Source organism: Leopardus geoffroyi, chromosome C1 (assembly GCF_018350155.1).
Source record: "Leopardus geoffroyi isolate Oge1 chromosome C1, O.geoffroyi_Oge1_pat1.0, whole genome shotgun sequence".
Taxonomy (NCBI): Eukaryota; Metazoa; Chordata; class Mammalia; order Carnivora; family Felidae; genus Leopardus; species Leopardus geoffroyi.
In genome coordinates, this window is record NC_059328.1 from 111,500,138 (window position 1) to 111,520,844 (window position 20,707).

Here is a 20,707-nt window from a genome sequence, read left to right on the forward strand (position 1 = left end):
TTCCCTGGTTATACAGTCTGTACTATACAATGTTAATAAAGTTGAGACAGTTTACAATAAGTTTTTTATAAGTTTTTGTTAAACACAAACTGAAACTCATGGGAATGATAAGATGACCAAATTTTTTTTTTTTAAGGAGTGCATTTGGCATATATTTTGCTTGATTACAGAAGAATGGAAAATTGTCCAATTTTGAGATTGTATTATTGATTCTGTCCTTTAATAATGTCATTAGTGTATTTATATATCTAACAAATATTTATTGAGCACCCATTATGTGTCAGGCTCTTTTGACCTACCTGGGACTAAATGAGATCTCATCATCACCAAAATGCTTCTCTTCTTAGATTTATTTTTCAGTAGGGGGAGAAAGACATTAAACAGTATTCATTTTGGGGGCACCTGGGTGGCTCAGTTGGTTAAGCATCTGACTCTTGATTTTGGCTCAGGTCATGATGTCACGGTTCATGGGATCGTGCCCTATGTCAAAGCTCCGTGCTGACAGTGCAGAGCCTGCTTGGGATTCTCTCTCTGCCCCTCGCCTTGTGTGTGCATGTGTGCTCTCTCTCTTTCAAAATAAAAACTTTAAACAATATTCATTTTTTAAAAATGTGCAGTTTGTTAAGAGATGATAAGTGCTGTGGAGAAAGAAGAATGTTAGAGCAAGGTGAAGGGTGCCAGAATAGAAGGCAGGTTTTGTTGTTAAATAGGGAGGTACATGTAAGCCTTATTAAGAAAGTGACTTTCAGATCAAGGCGTGAAGGGTGGTAAAGGAATATCCACATGGCTGTGTAGAGGAACACACACACACACACACACACACATATATATATATATATATATATATACACATATATATATACCTACACACAGCATTCCAGGCAAAGACCCTAAGGTGTGAATGTGCTTGATGTCTTCAAGGAACACCAAGGAGCCAGAGGGGCGGGGTAAGTAGGGGGCACTTGAGATGAGAGGCTAAATGGACTGGGAGAAAGGCTTATCTTTTAGTTATGTTTAGTTTTTTAGTGGTTATGATGCCCCTCAGTTTTTTGTATGCTCCTACGCATTTAGACTAAATTCTAATAATGTATTGATTGATACGTAGAAATTACTTGATAATGTAAACGTTGTTACAGTTTAGTGTGTAGCTTCTCATTAAAGTTTCCACTTTGGAAACTAGCATGAGAAGATTGGCTCATGGCTTCGTGCTTTAGTTAAAAATGTAATGTAGGCTTACCTTTAAGCATCTTCAGCTACTTTTTTGTAATCAACTGGATTCTAAATAAATGTGCATGTTAAAAATTTGGGAACTATATTAAAGCTTAAAGAAGATCCTGAGACAAAAGGAAAAATCGGGGGCTCCTGGGTGGCTCAGCTGGTTAAGCACCCGACTTTGGCTCAGGTCATGATCTCATGGTTAATGGGTTTGAGCCCTGCATCAGGCTCTGCACTGACAGCTCAGCCTGGAGCCTGCTTTGGATTCTGTGTCCCTCTCTTTTCTCTCTGCCCCTCTCCCACTTGTCCTCTCTTGCTCTCTGAGAAATAAACAAACATTAAATAAAAAATAAAGGAAAAATCAGTAATACCCTATTTTAAAAATCTTGGTATTTTGTTCATTTTGGTTTTTTCTGCATCCTCTGATCTTGAAAACTATCACTTGTCTTTTTTAAAAAACCACTTATTGAGATAAATTTACATACCATACAGTTCACCCGTTCAAAATATGCAATTCAAGGGTCTTTAGTATATTCACAGTAGTGCAGCCATCACCGTAGTCCATTTTAGAGTATTTTTATCACTTGAAAATGAAACCCTATAACGGTTACCTGCTTATCACTCCCTGCCCCCATTCTTCCCTGTTCTGGACATTTCATATGAATGAAAATATATAATATGCAGTCTTTTGTGATTGGCTCTTTTACTAAACATGGTATTTTCAAGGTTTGTTGTAAACCATATATGTTGGGTATATGTATATACCATATCCATATATATATATTGTAGCATGTATTGGTACTTTTTGTGATAACATTCTCTTATATAGATAAACCACATTTGTTTATCCATTTGTCAGTTGGTGGACATGTAAGTTTTTACCTTTTGGCTATTAGGTGAAGTGCTTCTGTAAACATTTATGTATAAGTTTTTGTGTGGACATATGTTATTTCTCTTGGGTATGTTCCTAGGAGTGGAATTACTGGGCCATATGGTAATTTTATTCTCAGTTGAAGAACCCCTCAAGCTGTTTTCCAGGTTGGCTGCACCATTTTACATTCCCACCAGTAGTGTATGAAGGTTCTGATTTCTCTGTATCCTTACCAACTCTTGTTATTACCTGACTCCTTGGTAATAGACATCTTAGTGGATATGCAGTATTATCTCATTGTGGTTTTAATTTGCGTTTCTCTGAAGAGTAATGATGTTCAGTGTCTATGTAGGTGGATCTTCTTGGAGAAATGTCCATTCAGATCCCTCATTCTTTAGTTGGGCAATTTTTCTTGCTATTGAGCTGTAAGAGTTCTTTAAATAGTATGGATACAGTCCCTTATTAGGTGACTGATATGCACAGATTTTTTCCCGTTACATGAGTTACCTTTTCACTTTAGTGTGCTTTCACACACAAAAGTTTCTTATTTTAATGAAGTTCAATTTATGGGGTTTTTTTCCTTGTATTGCTGTGTTTTTAGTGGCATGTCTAAACATTCTTTGCCAAATCCAAGGTCATGAAGATTTACCCCTATGTTTTAAGAGTTTTATAGCTCTAGCTCTTACAGATCTTTGGTTGATTTTGAGTTAATTTTTGTATATTCTGTGAGATAAGGGTCAGGTTCTATTCTTTTGCATGTGGATGTCTAGTTGTCTCAGCACTATTTGTTGAAGAGAATTTTCTTTGAATGGTCTTGGTGCCCTTGTCAAAAATCAGTTGGCTATAGGGGCTCCTGGGTGGCTCAGTTGGTTAAGCCTCCGACTTTGGCTCAGGTCATGATCTCGTGGTTTGTGAGTTTGAGCCCCATGTGGGGCTTGTGCTTGCAGCTTGGAGCCTGTAGCCTGCTTGCAATTCTGTGTCTCCTTCTCTCTCTGCCCCACCTCCACTCAGGCGCTCTCTCTCTTTCTCTCTCTCTCTGTCTCTCTCTCTGTCTCTAAAATAAACATTAAAAAAAAAAATCAGTTGGCCGTGGATGTAAGGGTTTATTTCTGGATCTCCAGTTCTAATTCATTCATATCTGTGTCTGTACTTACACCAATACCATAGTACCTTGAGTAAGTTTTGAAATCAAGGAGTGTGAATGCTACTTTGTTCTTTTCTAACGTTTTATTTCTTCTGGGTCCCTTGCAATTACATATATATTTTATTAAAAAAATTTTTTTTTTATTAATGTTTATTTTTGAGAGAGAGAGACAGAGACAGAGTGCGAGCTGGGGAGGGGTTGAGAGAGAGAGGGAAACACCAAATCTGAAGCAAGCTCCAGGCTCTAAGCTGTCAGCACAGAGCCCAACGTGGGGCTTGAACCAATGGAACTGTTAGATCATGACCTGGGCCGAAGTTGGACACTTAACTGACTGAGCCACCCAGGCTTCCCATTACATACGTATTTTAGAATCAGCTTGTCAATTTCTGCAGGGAAGGGAGCTGGGGTCCTATTAGGGATTGCATTGAGTTGATGGGTTTGGGTAGTATTGTCATCTTGACGATGTAGATCCATGAATATAGCGTGTTTTAAATTTCAGTTTCTTTTGACACTGCATTGTAATTTTCAGTGTACAAATGTTGTGTTTCTTTTTAAAATTTATTCCTAAGTGTGTTATTCTCTTTAATTCTTGGTAAGTGGAATTGTTTTATTTTCATATTCAGATTGCTACCATTTTTCCTACTCTGATTCCATTGTGGTATGAGAGCTACTCTGTATAATAATATCTATCTTTTTAAATTCATTGAGGTTTGTTTCATGGCCTGGTGTATGGTTTGTCCTGGAGAATGTTTCATGTGCACTTGAGAAGAATGTACAATCTGTCTTTGATTCTACAGTGTGTCTCCTGTAGATAACATGTAGTTGGATCTTTTTTTAAATCCAGTTTCTATCTTTTGATTGGCTTGTTTAATCCGTTTACAATCTAATGTTTTTAAGGGAGTTGGAGTCTGCCATTTTACTGTGTTTTTTCTGTAGTCATGTCTTTTTTAACATATTTGTTATTCACATATTTATCTTTATTTTGGTGAGTACATTTAAGTTCTACAATAGCAGATTTCAGTTACAGGATGGAGTCCTCAGTTACAGTCACCATGTTACATGTTAGATCCCCAGATCTTATTCATCTTATAGCTGAAAGTTTGTATTCTTTTATCTCCCCATTCCACTTGCTCCCTGAACCTTTGACAACTACTTTCCTACCTTGTTTCTCTTCTCTCAGTGTGACTTTTTTTTTTTTTTTAAAGATTCCACATACAAGTGATAACCATGCAATGATTATCTTTCTCTAACTTATTTTACTTAGCATAACACCTTCAAGGGCCACCTATGTTGTCACGAGTGGCAGTTTTTCCTTCTTTACTGTGGCTGAATATCCCATGGTGTGTATATACATACGTATATAATATATATATATATATATTTTCTTTATCCGTTCTTCTGCTTGTTTTTTTGAGAGCCACTAGTTAGTTGGGGAGGGCAGAAGGTGAGGCAAAGAGAATCTTCCACACTCAGTGCAGACCCCAATGCAGGGCTCAGTCTCACAACTGTGGTATCAAGACCCGAGCCAAAATCAAGAGTCTGGATGGATGTTTAATCCACTGAGCCACCAGGTGCTTCAGTATCCATTTATCTGTTAATGGACACTTAGATGGTTTCCATATTTTGGCTCTAGTGAATAATGTAGCAGTAAATGTAGGAGTGCAGGTATCTCTTCAATATCTTCTTTTCTTTCATTTCTTTTGGATATATGTCCAGAGGTGGGGTTGCTAGATCATGTGGTCTATTTTTTGAGGAACCACCATACTGTTTCCCATAGTGGCTGCACCAACTTATGTTCCCACCAAGAATGTACATCCTTGCCAGCACTTGTTATATCTTGTCTTTTTATGACATTCATTGTAATAGGTGTGAGGTGATACATCATTGTGGTTTTGATGTACATTTCCTTGATGATTAGTGATATTGAGCTCCTCTTCATGAACTTGCTGACCATTTGTATGTCTTCTTTAGAAAAATATTCAGCTCTTCTGCCTATTTTTTAATTGGATTGGGTATTTTTTGCTGTTGAGTTGTGTCAGTTCTTTGTATATATCAGATATGTGGTTTTTTATGTAGGTTCTATACCCAACAGGTAGCTTGAACTCAACGACCCCAAGATAAAGAGTCGACACCAGGCATCTCTCAGATATATGTTTTGCATGTATTTTATTCAGTTCCTTAGGTTGTCTTTTCATTTTGTTGATAGTTTTTTTTTGTTATGCAGAAGCTTCATAGTTTGATGTAGTCCCACTTGTTCATTGTTGCTCTTGGTGTCAAATCCAAAAAATCATCACAAAGGCTGATGTCAAGGAGCCTATCCTCTATTTTTTTTCTAGGAGTTTTATGGTGTACAATCTTAGATTTAAGTCTTCAATCCATTTTAAATGGAAATTTATGTATGGTGAAAGATAGGGGTCCAGTTTTCCCAGCACCATTTATTTTAATTTTTAAAAAAATGTTTATTTCTTTATTTGGGAGTCGGGGGTGGGGGGAGGTGTGTGTGAGCAGGGGAGGGGCACAGAGAGGGGGAGAGAAAGAATACCAAACAGGCTCCAAACTGTCAGCACAGAGCCCAGTGTAGGGCTCAATCTCATGAACCGAACCATGAGATCATGACCTGAGCCGAAATCAAGAGTTGGACACTTAACCAACTGAGCCACCCAGGGGCCCCTTCCAGTACCGTTTATTAAAGAGACTGTCATTTATTGGGTATTCTTGGTGTCTTTGTCATAAATTAATTGACCATGTATTTGTGGATTTATTGCTGGGCTCTCTTTTCTGTTCTGCTGATCTGTGTATCTGTTTTTATGCCAAAACCATACTGTTTGGATTATTGTAGCTTTGTAATACAGATTGAAGTCAGGGAGGGTGACACCTCCTGCCTTGTTTTTTCTCAAGATTGTTTTGCCTGTTTGGCTATTATTTTGTTCCATATAAATTTTAGGATTGTTTGTTGTATTTCTGTGAAAAATGCCATTGCAATTTTGACAGAGATTGCATTGAGTCTGTAGATTGCTTTGGGTACTATGAGCATTTTAACACTATTAACTTTTCAAATTCATGAGCACAAATCTTTCCATTTTTGTCTTCAGTTTCTTTCATCAGTGTCTAATGGTACTCAGTGTTTGGGTCTTTCATGTCTTGGGTTAAATTTATTCCTGGGTATTTTATTCATTTTGATGTATTATTAATGAGATTATTTTTTATTTCTCCTTTTGAGGTTTTGTTGTTAGCGTACAGACATGCACCAGATTTTGTATATTGATTTTGTATCCTGCAGCTTCACTAAAATCGTTGACTAGTTCTTACAGTTTTTTGGTGGTCTTCTGTATATGTTATCTGCAAATGATGGCAGTTTTGCTTCTTCGTTTCTGATTTGGATGCTTTTATTTCTTTTTCTTGCCTAATTACTGGGGCTAGGACTTGCACCACTTTGGAATAAAAGTGTAGAGAATGAGCATTCTTGTCCTGTTCCTGATCTTAGAAAAAATGCTTTCAGCTTTTCTCGTTGAGTAGGATGTCATCTGTGAGCCTGTCATATATAACCTTTATTATGTTGAGATATGTTCTCTCTTTACCAGTTTGTTGAGAGTTTTTATCATAAGTGGGTGTTGGATTTTGTCAAATAGTTTTTCTGCAACTACTGAGATGGCCATATGATTTTTAGCCTTCATTTTGTTAACATGGTGTAGTGTGTTGATTGATTTGTTGAACTATCCTTGCATGTCTGGAATAAATAACCATTTGGTCATGGTGTACTGTTGAATTTGGTTTACTCGTGTTTTGTTAAGGATCTTTGCACCTGTGTTCATCAGGAATATTGGCCAGTAATTTTCTTTTCTTGTAGTATCTTTGTCTGGTTTTGGTATCAGGGTAATGCTAACCTCTTAAAATGAGTTTGGAAGTGTTCCCTCAACCTCCTCTTTTCCTTTTTAGAGGAGTTTGAGAAGGATTGGTATGTATTGCTATTTAAGTGTTTGATAGAATTCAGTTATGACTTACTAACATCTTTTTTGACTAGGTTCCTAAGAGGAATGTAAGCATCAGTAGAATTTTCATCAAGAATATTTTTCTTTGTAGAGCACTTTGAAAACTCAGAATCTTCACCCACCTTTTGTGCTCTAGCAGATAGCAGAAAGGGGAAAGTTAAAAAAAAAAAAAATCTCTTTGAATAGTTAACACCAAAATCACAATTTTTTAATAAAGAAATATGAGTACAAATGTGACCTAGTTATAACTAGTTGCTAGTTCTAATTTTTGTTGTTTTACTTGAATATTCTCTTGGACAACATGAAATTAGCTTTGTGGCTTGTAGTCAGCTGGTTTCTGTTCCATGAAAAGTACATTGAAGGAAATGTGTATTTTAATATCCAGAAACCTACAGATTTCATCTGTGTAGAAAGGTAGAAGAGGGTCTCACACACAGAAATAGAATGTGGGACTATTGAAGAATTTTGGAAATGGAGCCTAGCTTCTCATTGCTTTCTAACTGTAGGCAAACCATAGTGGGCCCATATCCATCTACTGTTGAAGTTGGGGGACAGCCACATTAGCCAAGTCTCATGTTGAATTGAATAAAGATGGCAGTATGCTATTGTTTGGATCCTTCCACAGAGAAGTTGTGCTAATATGAGAAAAGCATTCCTATAGGGAGTACATCAGAGCAGCTAGAAGATTCTTTTTGGCCATTGCTGTACTTGTTTACCCTGTTTCTTTTTAAAAAAATTTTTTTTTTCAACGTTTATTTTATTTTTGGGACAGAGAGAGACAGAGCATGAACAGGGGAGGGGCAGAGAGAGAGGGAGACACAGAATCGGAAACAGGCTCCAGGCTCTGAGCCATCAGCCCAGAGCCTGACGCGGGGCTCGAACTCACGGACCGCGAGATCGTGACCTGGCTGAAGTTTGACGCTTAACCGACTGCGCCACCCAGGCGCCCCTGTTTACCCTGTTTCTTACCAGTTCTTTAGATTCCATCTATACTTTCCTTTCCTTTCTTTGTGTTAGGTTTCAGGCTTTGTCATTTAGTCTACCAAGCTAAGGAGAAACAAATTTTGTGTTGGTTCTTTCCTGTTAAGCATTATTTTATGGGGTTTCTGTTTCATTTTGGTGAGTGTGAGTGTCTTGTGTATACTGAAAGTAAGAGTTTTTTTTAAAAATGCGTCTCCGAACTTAAGGTCAGTGTGTTATAAAGATAATTGTGTAAACATCACCTTTCATTGATGTAAAGGTAGAAGATGCTATGGGAGTATGAAGGAAAGAATGGCTAAATAGCTCAGCCATTTTAGATGATCTGTTTGGGCTGAGTCTTGAAGGGTGAATATTTTGTAATTAAATAATCAGGTATTTTGATATGAATGGCTAGTAGCATTTATCGAGAGCTTAGAGGCACTGTGCTAACCACTTTTCATACTTTTGATCCTCAAAACAGCTCTCTTAGTATAGATACCATCCTTAACTCCATCAGATTGAGAACACTGAGGCTTTGAGAAGTTAAGAAAATTCCCCAGAGGACGGAGTAAAAAATGGACGAGCTAGGGTTTGGACCCCAGATCTTTCTGACTCTGGAGTCTGTGTTCTTAACCGTTACGTTACGTGGCACACAGCCCATTCTGTCTAGAGAGGCTTCAGGAAGAGGCTGTTTTTGCCTGGTTTTGAGGTATCATAAGGACAAGGTGGGAGGGAAATATTCGAGGCAAGGGGAACAGTATTTGTAAAGACATGAAGGTAGCAGTAGTGAAGTTAGTAGTTCCATGTGCCTGCAGTAGAATTTTAACATGCATTTACAATCACTGGGATTAGATGTCAAAATGCAGATTCTTTGACCTCTTCTTCAGACTTACTGGATTAATATCTGGAAGTGAGAAGCACAAAAATCTGTATGTTTTCCACCAAAGCTCCCCAAATGATTCTTACATACACTAAAGTTTGGGAACTGCTAGTGCAGTTGGTTGATGTTGGAGAGAGGGCAGAAGTGAGCCTGGGGAGGAAGGCAGGAGTAGGAGTTTGCTTCATCATTATGAACTTTTAAGCTTTGTGTACAATTTGCTTTTTCCACTTGTCATGAGGAGTGCTTTTGTTGATTATCTGATTCTAAGGTCAACCATCTTTTGACAGACAAAGGACACTGGTATATAGTTACATTTTATTATAATGCTAGCTGTAAAATTGGAGTTTTCTCAAAGTCAAAGCCTTGCAGCACTCCAGGAGCTACACTGGATTAACAGCATTGTGTAATTTTGTTGCCGGATTTCTTAGTTTCTTTCATACAGTAATAAAGATGATATGTATTGACAAACTCCCAAGATGGGGACTTCAGATGTATCTTCTGGAACTAAGAGCCAGTGAAACATGGTTTTGAAAATCTGTAGAAATTTCCTGATGATATTTTACTGTGTGACTTGGTGTTGGAATGTTTTACCAATTTATATTGGTAGTTTAGTATGCATGTTCAGCAGTTTTGTTTGACTCTTCCAATGGATAAGAAAGAAACAAGTATCCTCAGTTTGGTTCTTTACAAGGATTTCTATTTAACGTTTATATACTTTGAAATTTACAAATTGATATTTCGCTTTATGGCAGTTTTATCATTTACTTTGTAATTTTAAAACGTTAACCATCTCTGTGCACGTGTATTGGAGTATTTTGGCCTCGGTCCATAAGGAGTGTGGTTACTGTTTGCATGCTGAGACAAACGACCACATCATTCATTATGGGTAATTATTTGGATCTACAGTGTGAACGATTGTAAGCAGGAGGTATGAGGTATTATAGACATTTCTAAAGCTTCTGAGAAACCTCAGAGTGGTCAATTTCCCTGGCAATTAGCAATTAGGGAATTTTTTAAATTATTAAGAACATGGCATTTAAATGGCAATTTCTACTATTGATTTGTTATATTCATACCTGACTTTTAAAGAACTGTATTTTGGATTTTTGAAGTTTGCAACTTAAACTAATTGTTGAAACCAGTCTAAAAATATTGAATATGGTCTTGATGACTTTTAAGCATAATTGTATCATTTCTAATGGATTCTTTTCCTAAATCCTGTGATGTCATTGCCTAAGTGAATTCTCTAACTTGAGTCTGTCGACTAGCACTTTCTTACTGCAGTAATTTCTCACTTTTTTGTCTTCACCATGTTACATATAATGAATAGACACCCAGTTTTTATGAAACTCCTCAAAAAATGATGAGAATTCATGTTTCACAATCCTTAACGTATGTAATGTCCTTGTCATGGTTGCTTGTTTTAGAACGTATACACCGTGTGTCTAGAAATCCAGGGTAGAGTGCAGCAGGTAAGTTTGAGGATGACTGTCCAGTTCATGGTATCTCTTCCCTCTCTGGCATCGGCTCCCAATACTGTGTCCCTGCTGTGGCTGTAACCCAGTGAACACTGAGTCACAACATCTGATGTTGCCATGGCCAATTGGATCGTCTGTCCTGGGAGGTTAAAATTTAGAGCCCAGACACAGAAGTTTGGCATGGTTAGAGTGAATCATGGTATTGATTGTGCTCTAGCAGAAAAGTCCTCAAGTTCCCTTTTCTTTTATTTTTTTTTTTCAACGTTTATTTATTTTTGGGACAGAGAGAGACAGAGCATGAATGGGGGAGAGAGAGGGAGACACAGAATCGGAAACAGGCTCCAGGCTCTGAGCCATCAGCCCAGAGCCCAACGCGGGGCTCGAACTCACGGACCGCGAGATCGTGACCTGGCTGAAGTCGGACGCCTAACCGACTGCGCCACCCAGGCGCCCCTCAAGTTCCCTTTTCTAAGCTCTCTGAGCTGCCTTGGTTCCTACCCTTTCTGAGTCTTTAGTCAGTTGCACTTACATTCTGGGAATATTGTTCTTTTGTTCTTTTTTTCTGAAGATAAGCCAGAGATAGTTTCTGTTGCTTACAGCGAAAATAAATTGAGTCACACACAAACAAACTGTTAGAATTCTGTCATAGGTATGTCATGGAAAGCATTTCAGAAGCCGGTTATAGTTTTCCCTTTGCCTCCTGCTTTAGTGGCCTCTTCTGGTGCCTGTATGTCTCGCTTTCCCTCCTCAATAATCTCGTTAATTTTTTTTTTTAACTCTGTCATTACAAACTAGTTGCAAATACTTGTTGTCTGCATACTTACTAAAGCCCAGTCTCCTATAGATCACTTCCTGTAGGCTTTCACAATATTGTGCATACCTTCATGACAGCACATACTACTTTATGTTGTTATGATACGTTTGGCTGGTTCATAGAAAGCAGCTTCAGGCACTGAGACATGTTCATCCTTGACTCCTAGCACCTTGCACATAGTTAATTATTCCTCACTTTAAATTATAGTTGGCCCTTGGACAACATGGGTTTAAAGTGCGTGGCACCACTTGGGTGTGTGTGTGTGTTTTAAAAATTTTTTTAATGTTTATTTACCTTAGAGAGAGAGACACAGACAGAGGCACTAGTTGAGGGGGGGTGGGGAGCAGAGAGAGGGAGACACAGAATCTGAAGCAGACTCCAGGCTCTGAGCTGTCAACATAGAGCCCAGTGTGGGGCTTGAACTCTTGGACCATGAGATCATGACCTGAGCTGAAGTCAGATGCTCAACAGACTAAGTCACCCAGGGACCCCTATATGTGTTTTGTTATTTTTTTTTTAATTTTTTTTTTAACATTTATTTATTATTGAGAGACAAAGATAGAGCATGAGCATGGGAGGGGCGGAGAGAGAGGGAGACAGAGTCTGAAGCAGGCTCCAGGTTCCAGCTGTCAGCACAGAGCCCGATGTTGGACTTGGACTCTCAAACTGCGAGATCATGACCCCAGCTGAAGTCGGACACTTAACTGACTGAGCTACCCAGGCGCCCCTATGTTTTTGTTTTTAATAAATACAGTGCTTAAATGTATTTTCTCTTCCTTATGATTTTCTTTTTTTTTTTTTTTTTTTTTTTTTAATTTTTTTTTTCAACATTTATTTATTTTTGGGACAGAGAGAGACAGAGCATGAACGGGGGAGGGGCAGAGAGAGAGGGAGACACAGAATCGGAAACAGGCTCCAGGCTCTGAGCTGTCAGCCCAGAGCCCGACGCGGGGCTCGAACTCACGGACCGCGAGATCGTGACCTGGCTGAAGTCGGACACTTAACCGACTGCGCCACCCAGGCGCCCCGATTTTCTTTTTTTTTTTTTTAGTTTTTTAGTTTTTAATATTATTTTTTTTTAAGTAAGCTTCACACCTAGTGCGGAGCCCACTGTGGGGTTTGAACTACGATCCTGAGATCAAGGCCCAAGCTGACTGAGATCAAGAATCAGATGCTTAACTGACTGAGCCACCCAAGCTCCCCCTTAACGATTTTCTTTAATAGCACTTTTCTCTAGCTTACTTTATTATAAGAAATAGTGTACAAAATATATAACATACTAAAAATATGTGGTAATTGACAGTTTAAGTTATTAGTAAGGCTTCTAGGCAGCAGTAGGCTAATTAGTTAAGTTTTGGGAAGTCAGTAGTTACAAATTTCAACTGTGTGTGGGGGGGTCAGCACCTCTGACATTCCTCTCCCATGTTGTTCAAGGGTCAGATGTATTCCCACTTGGTGTATATATACCAGAATCCATTCTGTGCTCTGAAGATACCTCAATGAAGAAAACAGGCCAAAAATGCCTGCCTTAGGACTTACATTCTAAATTATATTTTCATAGTTAAAGACCATTAAGATAGTTTTTCAAGTAGACTTTTAGCAATATATGGAGTATTGTACTGTAGTGCAAGAGTCTGTGTTACTTTTCCTGTCCTTATATCACATTTTATAAACACCTATTTTAATGGGATAATAGGATGTATGGCTGGGAAGGAATCCAGTGCTGTGCTGAATGCCCAGTGCTAAAGAAAAGTGCCTGTAGGAAACCTGAAAAGTTTATGATTTTAGAAAGTTTCCTGCACATGTTTTATTTGAATAAATATGTTCAGCAATTATTGTTTATTTGGAATGCTGTGCTGTCGAGATGGTCCTAAAATATGGACAGAAAAAACCCCCTCAAACTTAGGCTTCAAAGCTTGTTGTATAATGTTTTGTAGTCTATCACAGCATACTTTAAATGAGCTGGAGGCAAGTTAAAGGACAAGTTTTATGAAGACTTTTTCTTGCCATTTATCTTGTCACTGAATTATTTCATAGCATGCTGGTGGGCATAAACATTATTAAAAATTCTTTGTTCCTTGAAAACTCATCTCTGGTAATTTCAGGTAATGTCAGTCATATATTCTAAAGAGAAATATTTGGCTCAGAACATTTTTAATGGGGAAAAGTCACAGAAACACTTTCACTTTTTAAAACAGAATATTAATCACCATATTATTGAAAGTTCAAATACTAGATGAGAAAAAATCTCCCAGATCCCAGTTACTAGTATTTTGGTGTATATATAATTTTATATCGTTCTTTACATTTGGAAAAATGTAGTTCTAATATACCTATATCAAGTTCATACTCTCTGTTCTTAGATTATTTCTCTTAACATTATGTTGCTATAGTTATATCACGTTTTTCCTAAAACTTAAACTTTTGTACCAGGATTACTAGGTGTATGACCCAGGCTGCTCCAAGCCTCAGTTTTGTTATTGTGAAAAGTACTGTTGTGAGGAGTAAATGAACTAGCAGGAGAGAGCCGCCTGGGAGTTGGGCTCTTTACTAGGTGCTTAGTCGGTGTGAACTAACTACCCCTCTCCTTGTTTGTTCAGATTCTCCTGGGAGAATATGCCCTGCATATCATTTCGCCCTTAAAGTTTCATAGTTTTTTTTCTTAAATATTTTTTCTTAAAATAATTTTAACTTTATAGAACCCAAGAATGTTTCTTTTAAGAAGAACTTAGATACATGTAGGGGCGCCTGGGTGGCTCAGTTGGTTAAGCGTCTGACTTCAGTTCAGGTCTGATCTCATGGCTTGTGGGTCCGAGCCCTGCATTGGTCTCTGTGCTGACAGCTCGGAGCCTGGAGCCTGCTTCCAAAGGTTCTGTGTCTCCCTCTCTCTGCTGCTCACCCCTTCCCCCTCTCCCTCCCCCCACCCCTTTCTCTCTTAGTATTAAATATTAAAAAAAAAAAAAAAAAGTTGGGTACATGTTTGCTTGTATTTCTGTGAAAAATACATTTTTAGGAGCTAGAATTATGTGGAAAAGTCAGGCTTTTTTTTTTTTGGGGGGGGGGGGCGCTAGCTTTTCAAGATATAAGCCTCCTGTATAGTAATCTGGTGGCATGCTTTACATGTTTGTTTTGCTGAAAACTGGTTATCTTTTCCCATTATGGGATCTAAACCATGTTAGCCATTTCACAGGTAGATGGTCTTCTTTAAAGTGGGGTGTTTCTATATAGGTGTGGAACAAGAATTTTTTTTGACGTGTGCATATTCCTGTATTTGAAAAAATGTTGAGAAATTTTAACATTTCTCTACTAAATGTTTTTCTTGCACTTTACTAATTTTTTTTGCCCTTGGCATTTTAGAATGAACCTAGTGATCGAGAGGATGGCCTCAACAAAAGTCATCATGTGACGGATTCTGAGAATGATGACCCCTCAAACCTTAATGCCAGTGACTCTGAAAGTGAGGAGCTTCAAAGGCAAAAGGACAGTGACTCTGAATCTGAGGAGCATGCAGAGCCTGTTGCAAGTGATTCTGAAAATGAGGACACTCATCAGCGTGCGAGTGACTCTGAGAGTGAGGAGACCAGGAAGCTACCTGTCAGTGATTCGGAAAATGAGGACCTTCTTAATGGGCACGCAACTGATTCAGAAAATGAAGATGTTAGAAAGCATCCTGCCAGTGATTCAGAGATGGAAGAGCTCCCCAAAAGTCCTGCTAGTGACTCTGAAACAGAGGATGTTCTAAAACCTCAAATCAGTGACTCCGAGAGTGAGGAGCCCCCACAGCACCAGGCCAGTGATTCCGAAAATGAGGAGCTTCCCAAGCCTAGAATTAGTGATTCGGAAAGTGAGGAGCTTCCTAAGCCTCGGGTCAGTGACTCGGAGAGTGAGGAGCCTCAGAGGACTCAGGCCAGCGACTCGGAAAATGAGGAGCTTCCCAAACCCCGTGTCAGTGACTCAGAAAGTGAGGACCCACCGCGGCACCAAGCCAGCGACTCAGAAAATGAGGAGCTTCCCAAACCCCGTGTCAGTGACTCGGAAAGTGAGGGACCCCCACGGCACCAAGGCAGCGACTCAGAAAATGAGGAGCTCCCCAAACCCCGTGTCAGTGACTCGGAAAGTGAGGACCCCCCAAGGAACCAGGCCAGTGATTCAGAAAACGAGGAGCTTCCCAAGCCCCGAGTCAGTGACTCTGAGAGCGAGGAGCCTCAGAAGGGACCTGCCAGTGATTCCGAAACTGAGGATGCCTCCAGGCACAAACAGAAGCCAGAGTCGGATGAGGACAGCGATGGGGAGAACAAGGGAGAGGATGCAGAAATGCAGAAGGACTCCTTTCGTTCAGATAGCCATATAGACAGAAAAAGGATCCAGAGTTCAGACAGTGAGGAGGAGGAACCCAAAAGGCCAAAAATTGACAGTGATGAAGATGAAGAAAAAGTCGGGGAAGAGGAGAAAGTAGCAAAGCGAAAAGCTGCTGTGCTTTCTGACAGTGAAGATGAAGAGAAAGCATGTAAGGATGCTTCCTTTTTTGAACTGTTTGTGCATAGTTTTCATTCTTGTCTGAGCTTGTGACTGTGAAGCTCTGTGTGTTTCTGAAATGTTAGATCTCTACTATCTCATTCAACTTGATATTCTAAAATATCACTAGGACACTAGTTTTGCTTGGTTTTCAGGGGCCGATCTTAGTATTAAATTGGCTTTGAGTTGTTTTAGGAGCATTGGTTAAGGTCTTACTGGTTCAAAACAGTAAACTAATGGAGTTTCAATGGGAATATGAAAGATAGTTTTCTGTGGGGAAGAGTAATATTTCAAAGAAATCTGTTTATGTGCAAACCCAGCTGGATGCAGACTTGGCTGTGGATCTGACAGTTAATCCGTTAGATCCCATGTGGATAGTGACTGAGCTCCCATGGGTACCTGTCTTGTTAAACATTGTCAGATAGTTGCCAAATACAAGGAAGTTTGTGAGGGCCTGTATTTAGAGACTCCGTCTCTTTCCAGTCTTTGCTAGCTGGGCCCCTATTTTCATGGATAATAGTTTTCACTTCATTACTTTTTTTTAATGTTTGTTTATTTTAAGAGAGCATGAGCAGGGGAGGGGCAGAGAGAAAGGGAGGGAGAGAATCCAAAGCAGGCTCTGCACTGTCAGCGCAGAGCCTGATGTAGGACTCGACCTCACGAGTGAGAAATCATGACCTGTGAAATCATGACCTGAGCCGAAATCAAGAGTCAGACACTTAACGACTGAGCCACCCAGGCGCCCCTTGATTACTTTTTTATGAAACTTACTTTTGAGTGGGGAGAAGACATATTTCCTTATAACCTGGCAGTTATAGGAGAAGGAAAAAGAGCCTCACACATGTGCCAGCTAGTTTACTGGGGGAGATGAGAAATTCCAAACCGACCAGTGACGATCAGGAAGTAAGGGTAAAAGAATATCTAAACCTTTTCAGTGCTGCTAATACTCAGCAAAATAGAAGGGACTCTAATTCTGCATATCATTGCAGTCTTCAGTTTTTCTGTTCCCCCAAAGGAAAGGTGCCTATTGATGCCCACTTTTATGTTGACAATTTCGTTCTTCATCTTCTGGCCCCTTTTTCCTAAACAATTACAGATAATTGTAATATGACTCTGAACCTTTTAGTACTGTTCTTTTTAAATGAAGTATTTATTTAGTTTCTGCACCCAGCATGGGGCTCCAGCTCATGACTCGGGTCAAGAGTCTCTTGCTCCTCTGACTGAGCCAGCCAGGTGCCCCTAGTTATTTTTCTTTTTAATTATTATTCTAAGCTGTGTGTTAGGAGCCCTTTGATTCTTGCTGAGTACTGCCATTTTAAAAGCACCTGTTATTCTTAGTAATACCATGATCGTGACAAATAAGATTAAGGATATTTTGAACTTTTTTTTCACAGCAGCGAAGAAGAGTCGGGTTGTCTCTGACGCAGATGACTCTGACAGTGATGTTGTATCAGATAAACCAGGCAAGAGAGAGAAGACTCTAGCTTCTGACAGTGAAGAAGAAGCAGGAAAAGAAGAATTGTCTGATAAGAAGAACGAAGAGAAGGATCTGTTTGGGAGTGATAGTGAGTCGGGGAACGAAGAAGAGTAAGTGACAGCATAACGTGAGTTTTCAAGGGTTCATATGAGGTGGTAGAGAGGGGTTTGTCTTTTAAGTTTTTTAAACTTGTATTAAAATTTTATTGGGAGGTGATTCAGTATATCCTGCCCGATTGCATGATTTGGGGGGATTCAGGATTTCAGTTCCTGAACTATTGTTATGTACTATAACATAGATGAATCTCAGAATATTAAGTGAAAGAAAAAGAGGACATGTCTGATTCCACTTATGTGAAGTTCAAGAGCAGGCAAAATTAATCTGTGATGATGGCAATCAGAATGGTGGTTGGCTTTAAGATGTTCATCTAGGGGACTGACTGTAAAGGGATGAACTTTCTGGAGAGATCAAGTTGTTCTATATTTTGGTTAGGGTAATGGCTATGTGAATGTTGTCTTTTCTCAAAACCCACTGAAACGGACACTTAAGATCTGCACATTTTATGATACGTAAATTGTATCTTGTTAGAAAAAGATTTTGTGGTTCCTGTGTAAATGAGAAGAAAGCAAATGATTCCCTTCTCTTCTAGAAATCTTATTGCAGACATATTTGGAGAATCTGGTGATGAAGAGGAAGAAGAATTTACAGTAAGTATAAGATGGAGATATTTCTTTAACTATGCTCTTTCTATTTCTGTGACAGTGGTTCCCAAATAGGTAATTCCAATAAGTAGAAATAAACAGGTATGTAAAGGCACCTGAGTAGCTCAGTCGAGCATCGGACTTCAGCTCAGCTCATGATCTTGAGGTTTGTGAGTTCAGGATCATTGCTGTCAGCCTGTCAATGCAGAGCCCGCTTCAGATCCCCCGTGCCCCTCTCTGCCCCTCCCCTGCTTGCGCTCTCTCAATAATAAATGTTTTTTTTAAAAAAAAAAAAGTGTGTATTCAGTAGAAAAATCGAGAAGAAAGGATTCAGAAAGTGGAATAAAAGTGTATACAGAGGCATAGAAGGAAAGTAACGGGCAAAATTGAATTAATTGGGAGGAACATGTTAAGAGACGACAGAAGGTACGTTATAATGCTGAAGAGAAGGATTCACAGTACTTATGGAACTTGTGATTCTAGCAATGGTAGGCTAGGTAATTTGGACCAACCCTTCTGCTAAGGACAACTAGAAAAGCTAGACAAAATACTTAAAACTCTCATTAACAGAGGAATAAGGTAACAAAGAATTACTAAGCCCAAAGCTAGCAAAAGACAGATACCTAAACAGGTAAGCTCAGACTGGGTGTCTTATGTAAGAGATGAATCACTGGGTTCTGCTCCTGAAACCAAGACTACACTGTATGTTAACTAACTTGAGAATAAAAAAATAACAAAAAATAATTTTAAAAATGAACAGTTAAAAAAGAAAAGAGATAAGCTTAGCATTTAAAATGCTTTTTCTGGGATGTTTGCCTGTTCATGCTGAGAGGCTAGTCATATTTTAAAAAGAATTTTTTTTTTAATGTTTGTTTATATTTGAGAGAGAGAGAGTAGCAAGGGGCAGAGAGAGAAGGAGACACAGAATCTGAAGCAGGCTCCAGGCTCTGAACTGTCAGCAAAGAGCCCATTGTGGTCCTCAAACTCATGAATCGTGAAATCATGATCTGAGCCGAAGTCGGATGTTTAACCAACTGAGCCACCCAGGTGCCCCGAGGTTGGTCATATTTTTGACAGTTTCTGGGCTCAAGAGACAGTATTTGGAGGTCAGAGCCTGCTGAGATTAGGAGACCCTTGAAAACCTCATGCTCTTAACTCTTGCCTAATGCTCTCAGGCACCTGACATATGTAAACAAATCCCTTCAGGACAAAGGTAGTATCATCACAGGCCTCATTATTTCTGTAGTTTATCAGATATGCAGTGTGGTACCTAATTGTCAATAAGTTAAAAAGAAACAATGGTGACATCAGACAATAGAAATAGACCTTGAGGCTCTAGATAATAAGAATTTTAGATGTTGCTTTAAAAAAAAGCTCTTCAGGGAGGTAAAAGGTAAGAAATTTTGTCAGAGCAAACAATGAGAACTGAGTAGAAATTCTGAAACTGTAAAATTACAGTAACTGAAATTAATTCCATGGATGAGTTTAACAACAGATTAGATTTATTCGAAAAGGAGTGAACTAATGGATGATAGGTTAGAAGGAGCTATTTAGAATGAAGAAGTAAGATATGTAAAAGAATAAAATGTAAAGTATACATGAGAAGGTTTAACATAGGTTGAATCTTAGAAGAGGAAAAAAATGTATGTGGCAGAAGCAGTAAAGGAAATGATACATAAAGCTAGAGATTCTAGAAGTACAAATTATGAGCAGGATAAATGCAATGATATGATGAAACCTACACCTAAATACATCATAGTAGAATTGCAAGAAACCAAAAAAGACTGGGAAATATTAAAAGTAGCCAGAGGAGGAAAATATTACATTCAGAGAGGCAAAGATTAGACTGTAACAGCTGACTTCTTAGTAGAAACAGTAGAATCCAATAATTTCAAACTCAGTGTTCTGTTATAGTCAGCAAAAATATTTGTCAGGAATGAAGATTCCCTCCTAGTTCATCTTACCAGTATACCAATGGAAGGAGATTAGGAAAGGCAGAAAATCTCAGGTGGAAGGTCAAGGACTCAGGGAGAAAAAAAGCAACAAAAGTATGTGGGTAAATCTAAATGAGTATTGATGCTACAAAAAAAAGTCCTGTCTAGTGTAGATTAAAATATGTGTAAAATTTCAAACGTGTGACACCAGTAACAAATTGGGAATGGACATGGTCTTTACAGATATGTAAAAGGATGTCAGTAGACTTTGCATTGTAATCTCTGAAGCAACCACTAAGACGACTAATAGAATGTGTAGCCTCCAACCTAAGGAGGAAAAGATGGAATAGTAAAAGCTAATCCAAAAGAAGGCAAGAGAAAAAAAAAAAAAAAAAAAGAGGTATAGAACAGGGGACGATTGGAAAGTAGTATATGGTAAAGGTAGCAGATTTAAGCTTTGATAACATCTCTGATTATATTCAGTTGAAATGTATCAAGTGCTCCAATTAAAGCACAGAGATGGTCAGACTCGATTTTACAAAATAGCTATATACTCATTTCAAGATTCATATGAAACAGAAGATAAAAGTTGAAAATAAAAGAATGGAAAAAGATACTCTATGAACACTAATCAGAAGAAAACTGGCACAGGATATGGATATCAGACAGACAGACCTTGATCAAGGCAGAAAAACATTTGAGATAAAGAGGGTCACTTTATAATAAAAA

At 38.7% G+C, this 20,707-nt stretch overlaps 1 protein-coding gene across 11 annotated transcripts in view; it reads left to right on the plus strand.

Moving 5' to 3' along the window:
* The window catches only part of IWS1 (interacts with SUPT6H, CTD assembly factor 1), a 51,959-nt gene that overhangs the window by 3,035 nt on the left and 28,217 nt on the right, over positions 1 to 20,707 (plus strand). For 9 of the 11 annotated variants that reach the window (XR_006712771.1, XM_045479400.1, XM_045479394.1 and 6 more), the window contains 3 exons: positions 14,709 to 15,858; positions 17,261 to 17,453; positions 17,993 to 18,050. Coding sequence is in view for 10 of the 11 variants with exons in the window: in XM_045479400.1 (XP_045335356.1) it covers positions 14,709 to 15,858; positions 17,261 to 17,453; positions 17,993 to 18,050 (1,401 nt within the window). In the remaining variant the exon portion in view is untranslated. The remainder of the gene's footprint in view (positions 1 to 14,708; positions 15,859 to 17,260; positions 17,454 to 17,992; positions 18,051 to 20,707) is intronic. The other 2 variants (XM_045479397.1, XM_045479396.1) reach the window with 1 other exon arrangement.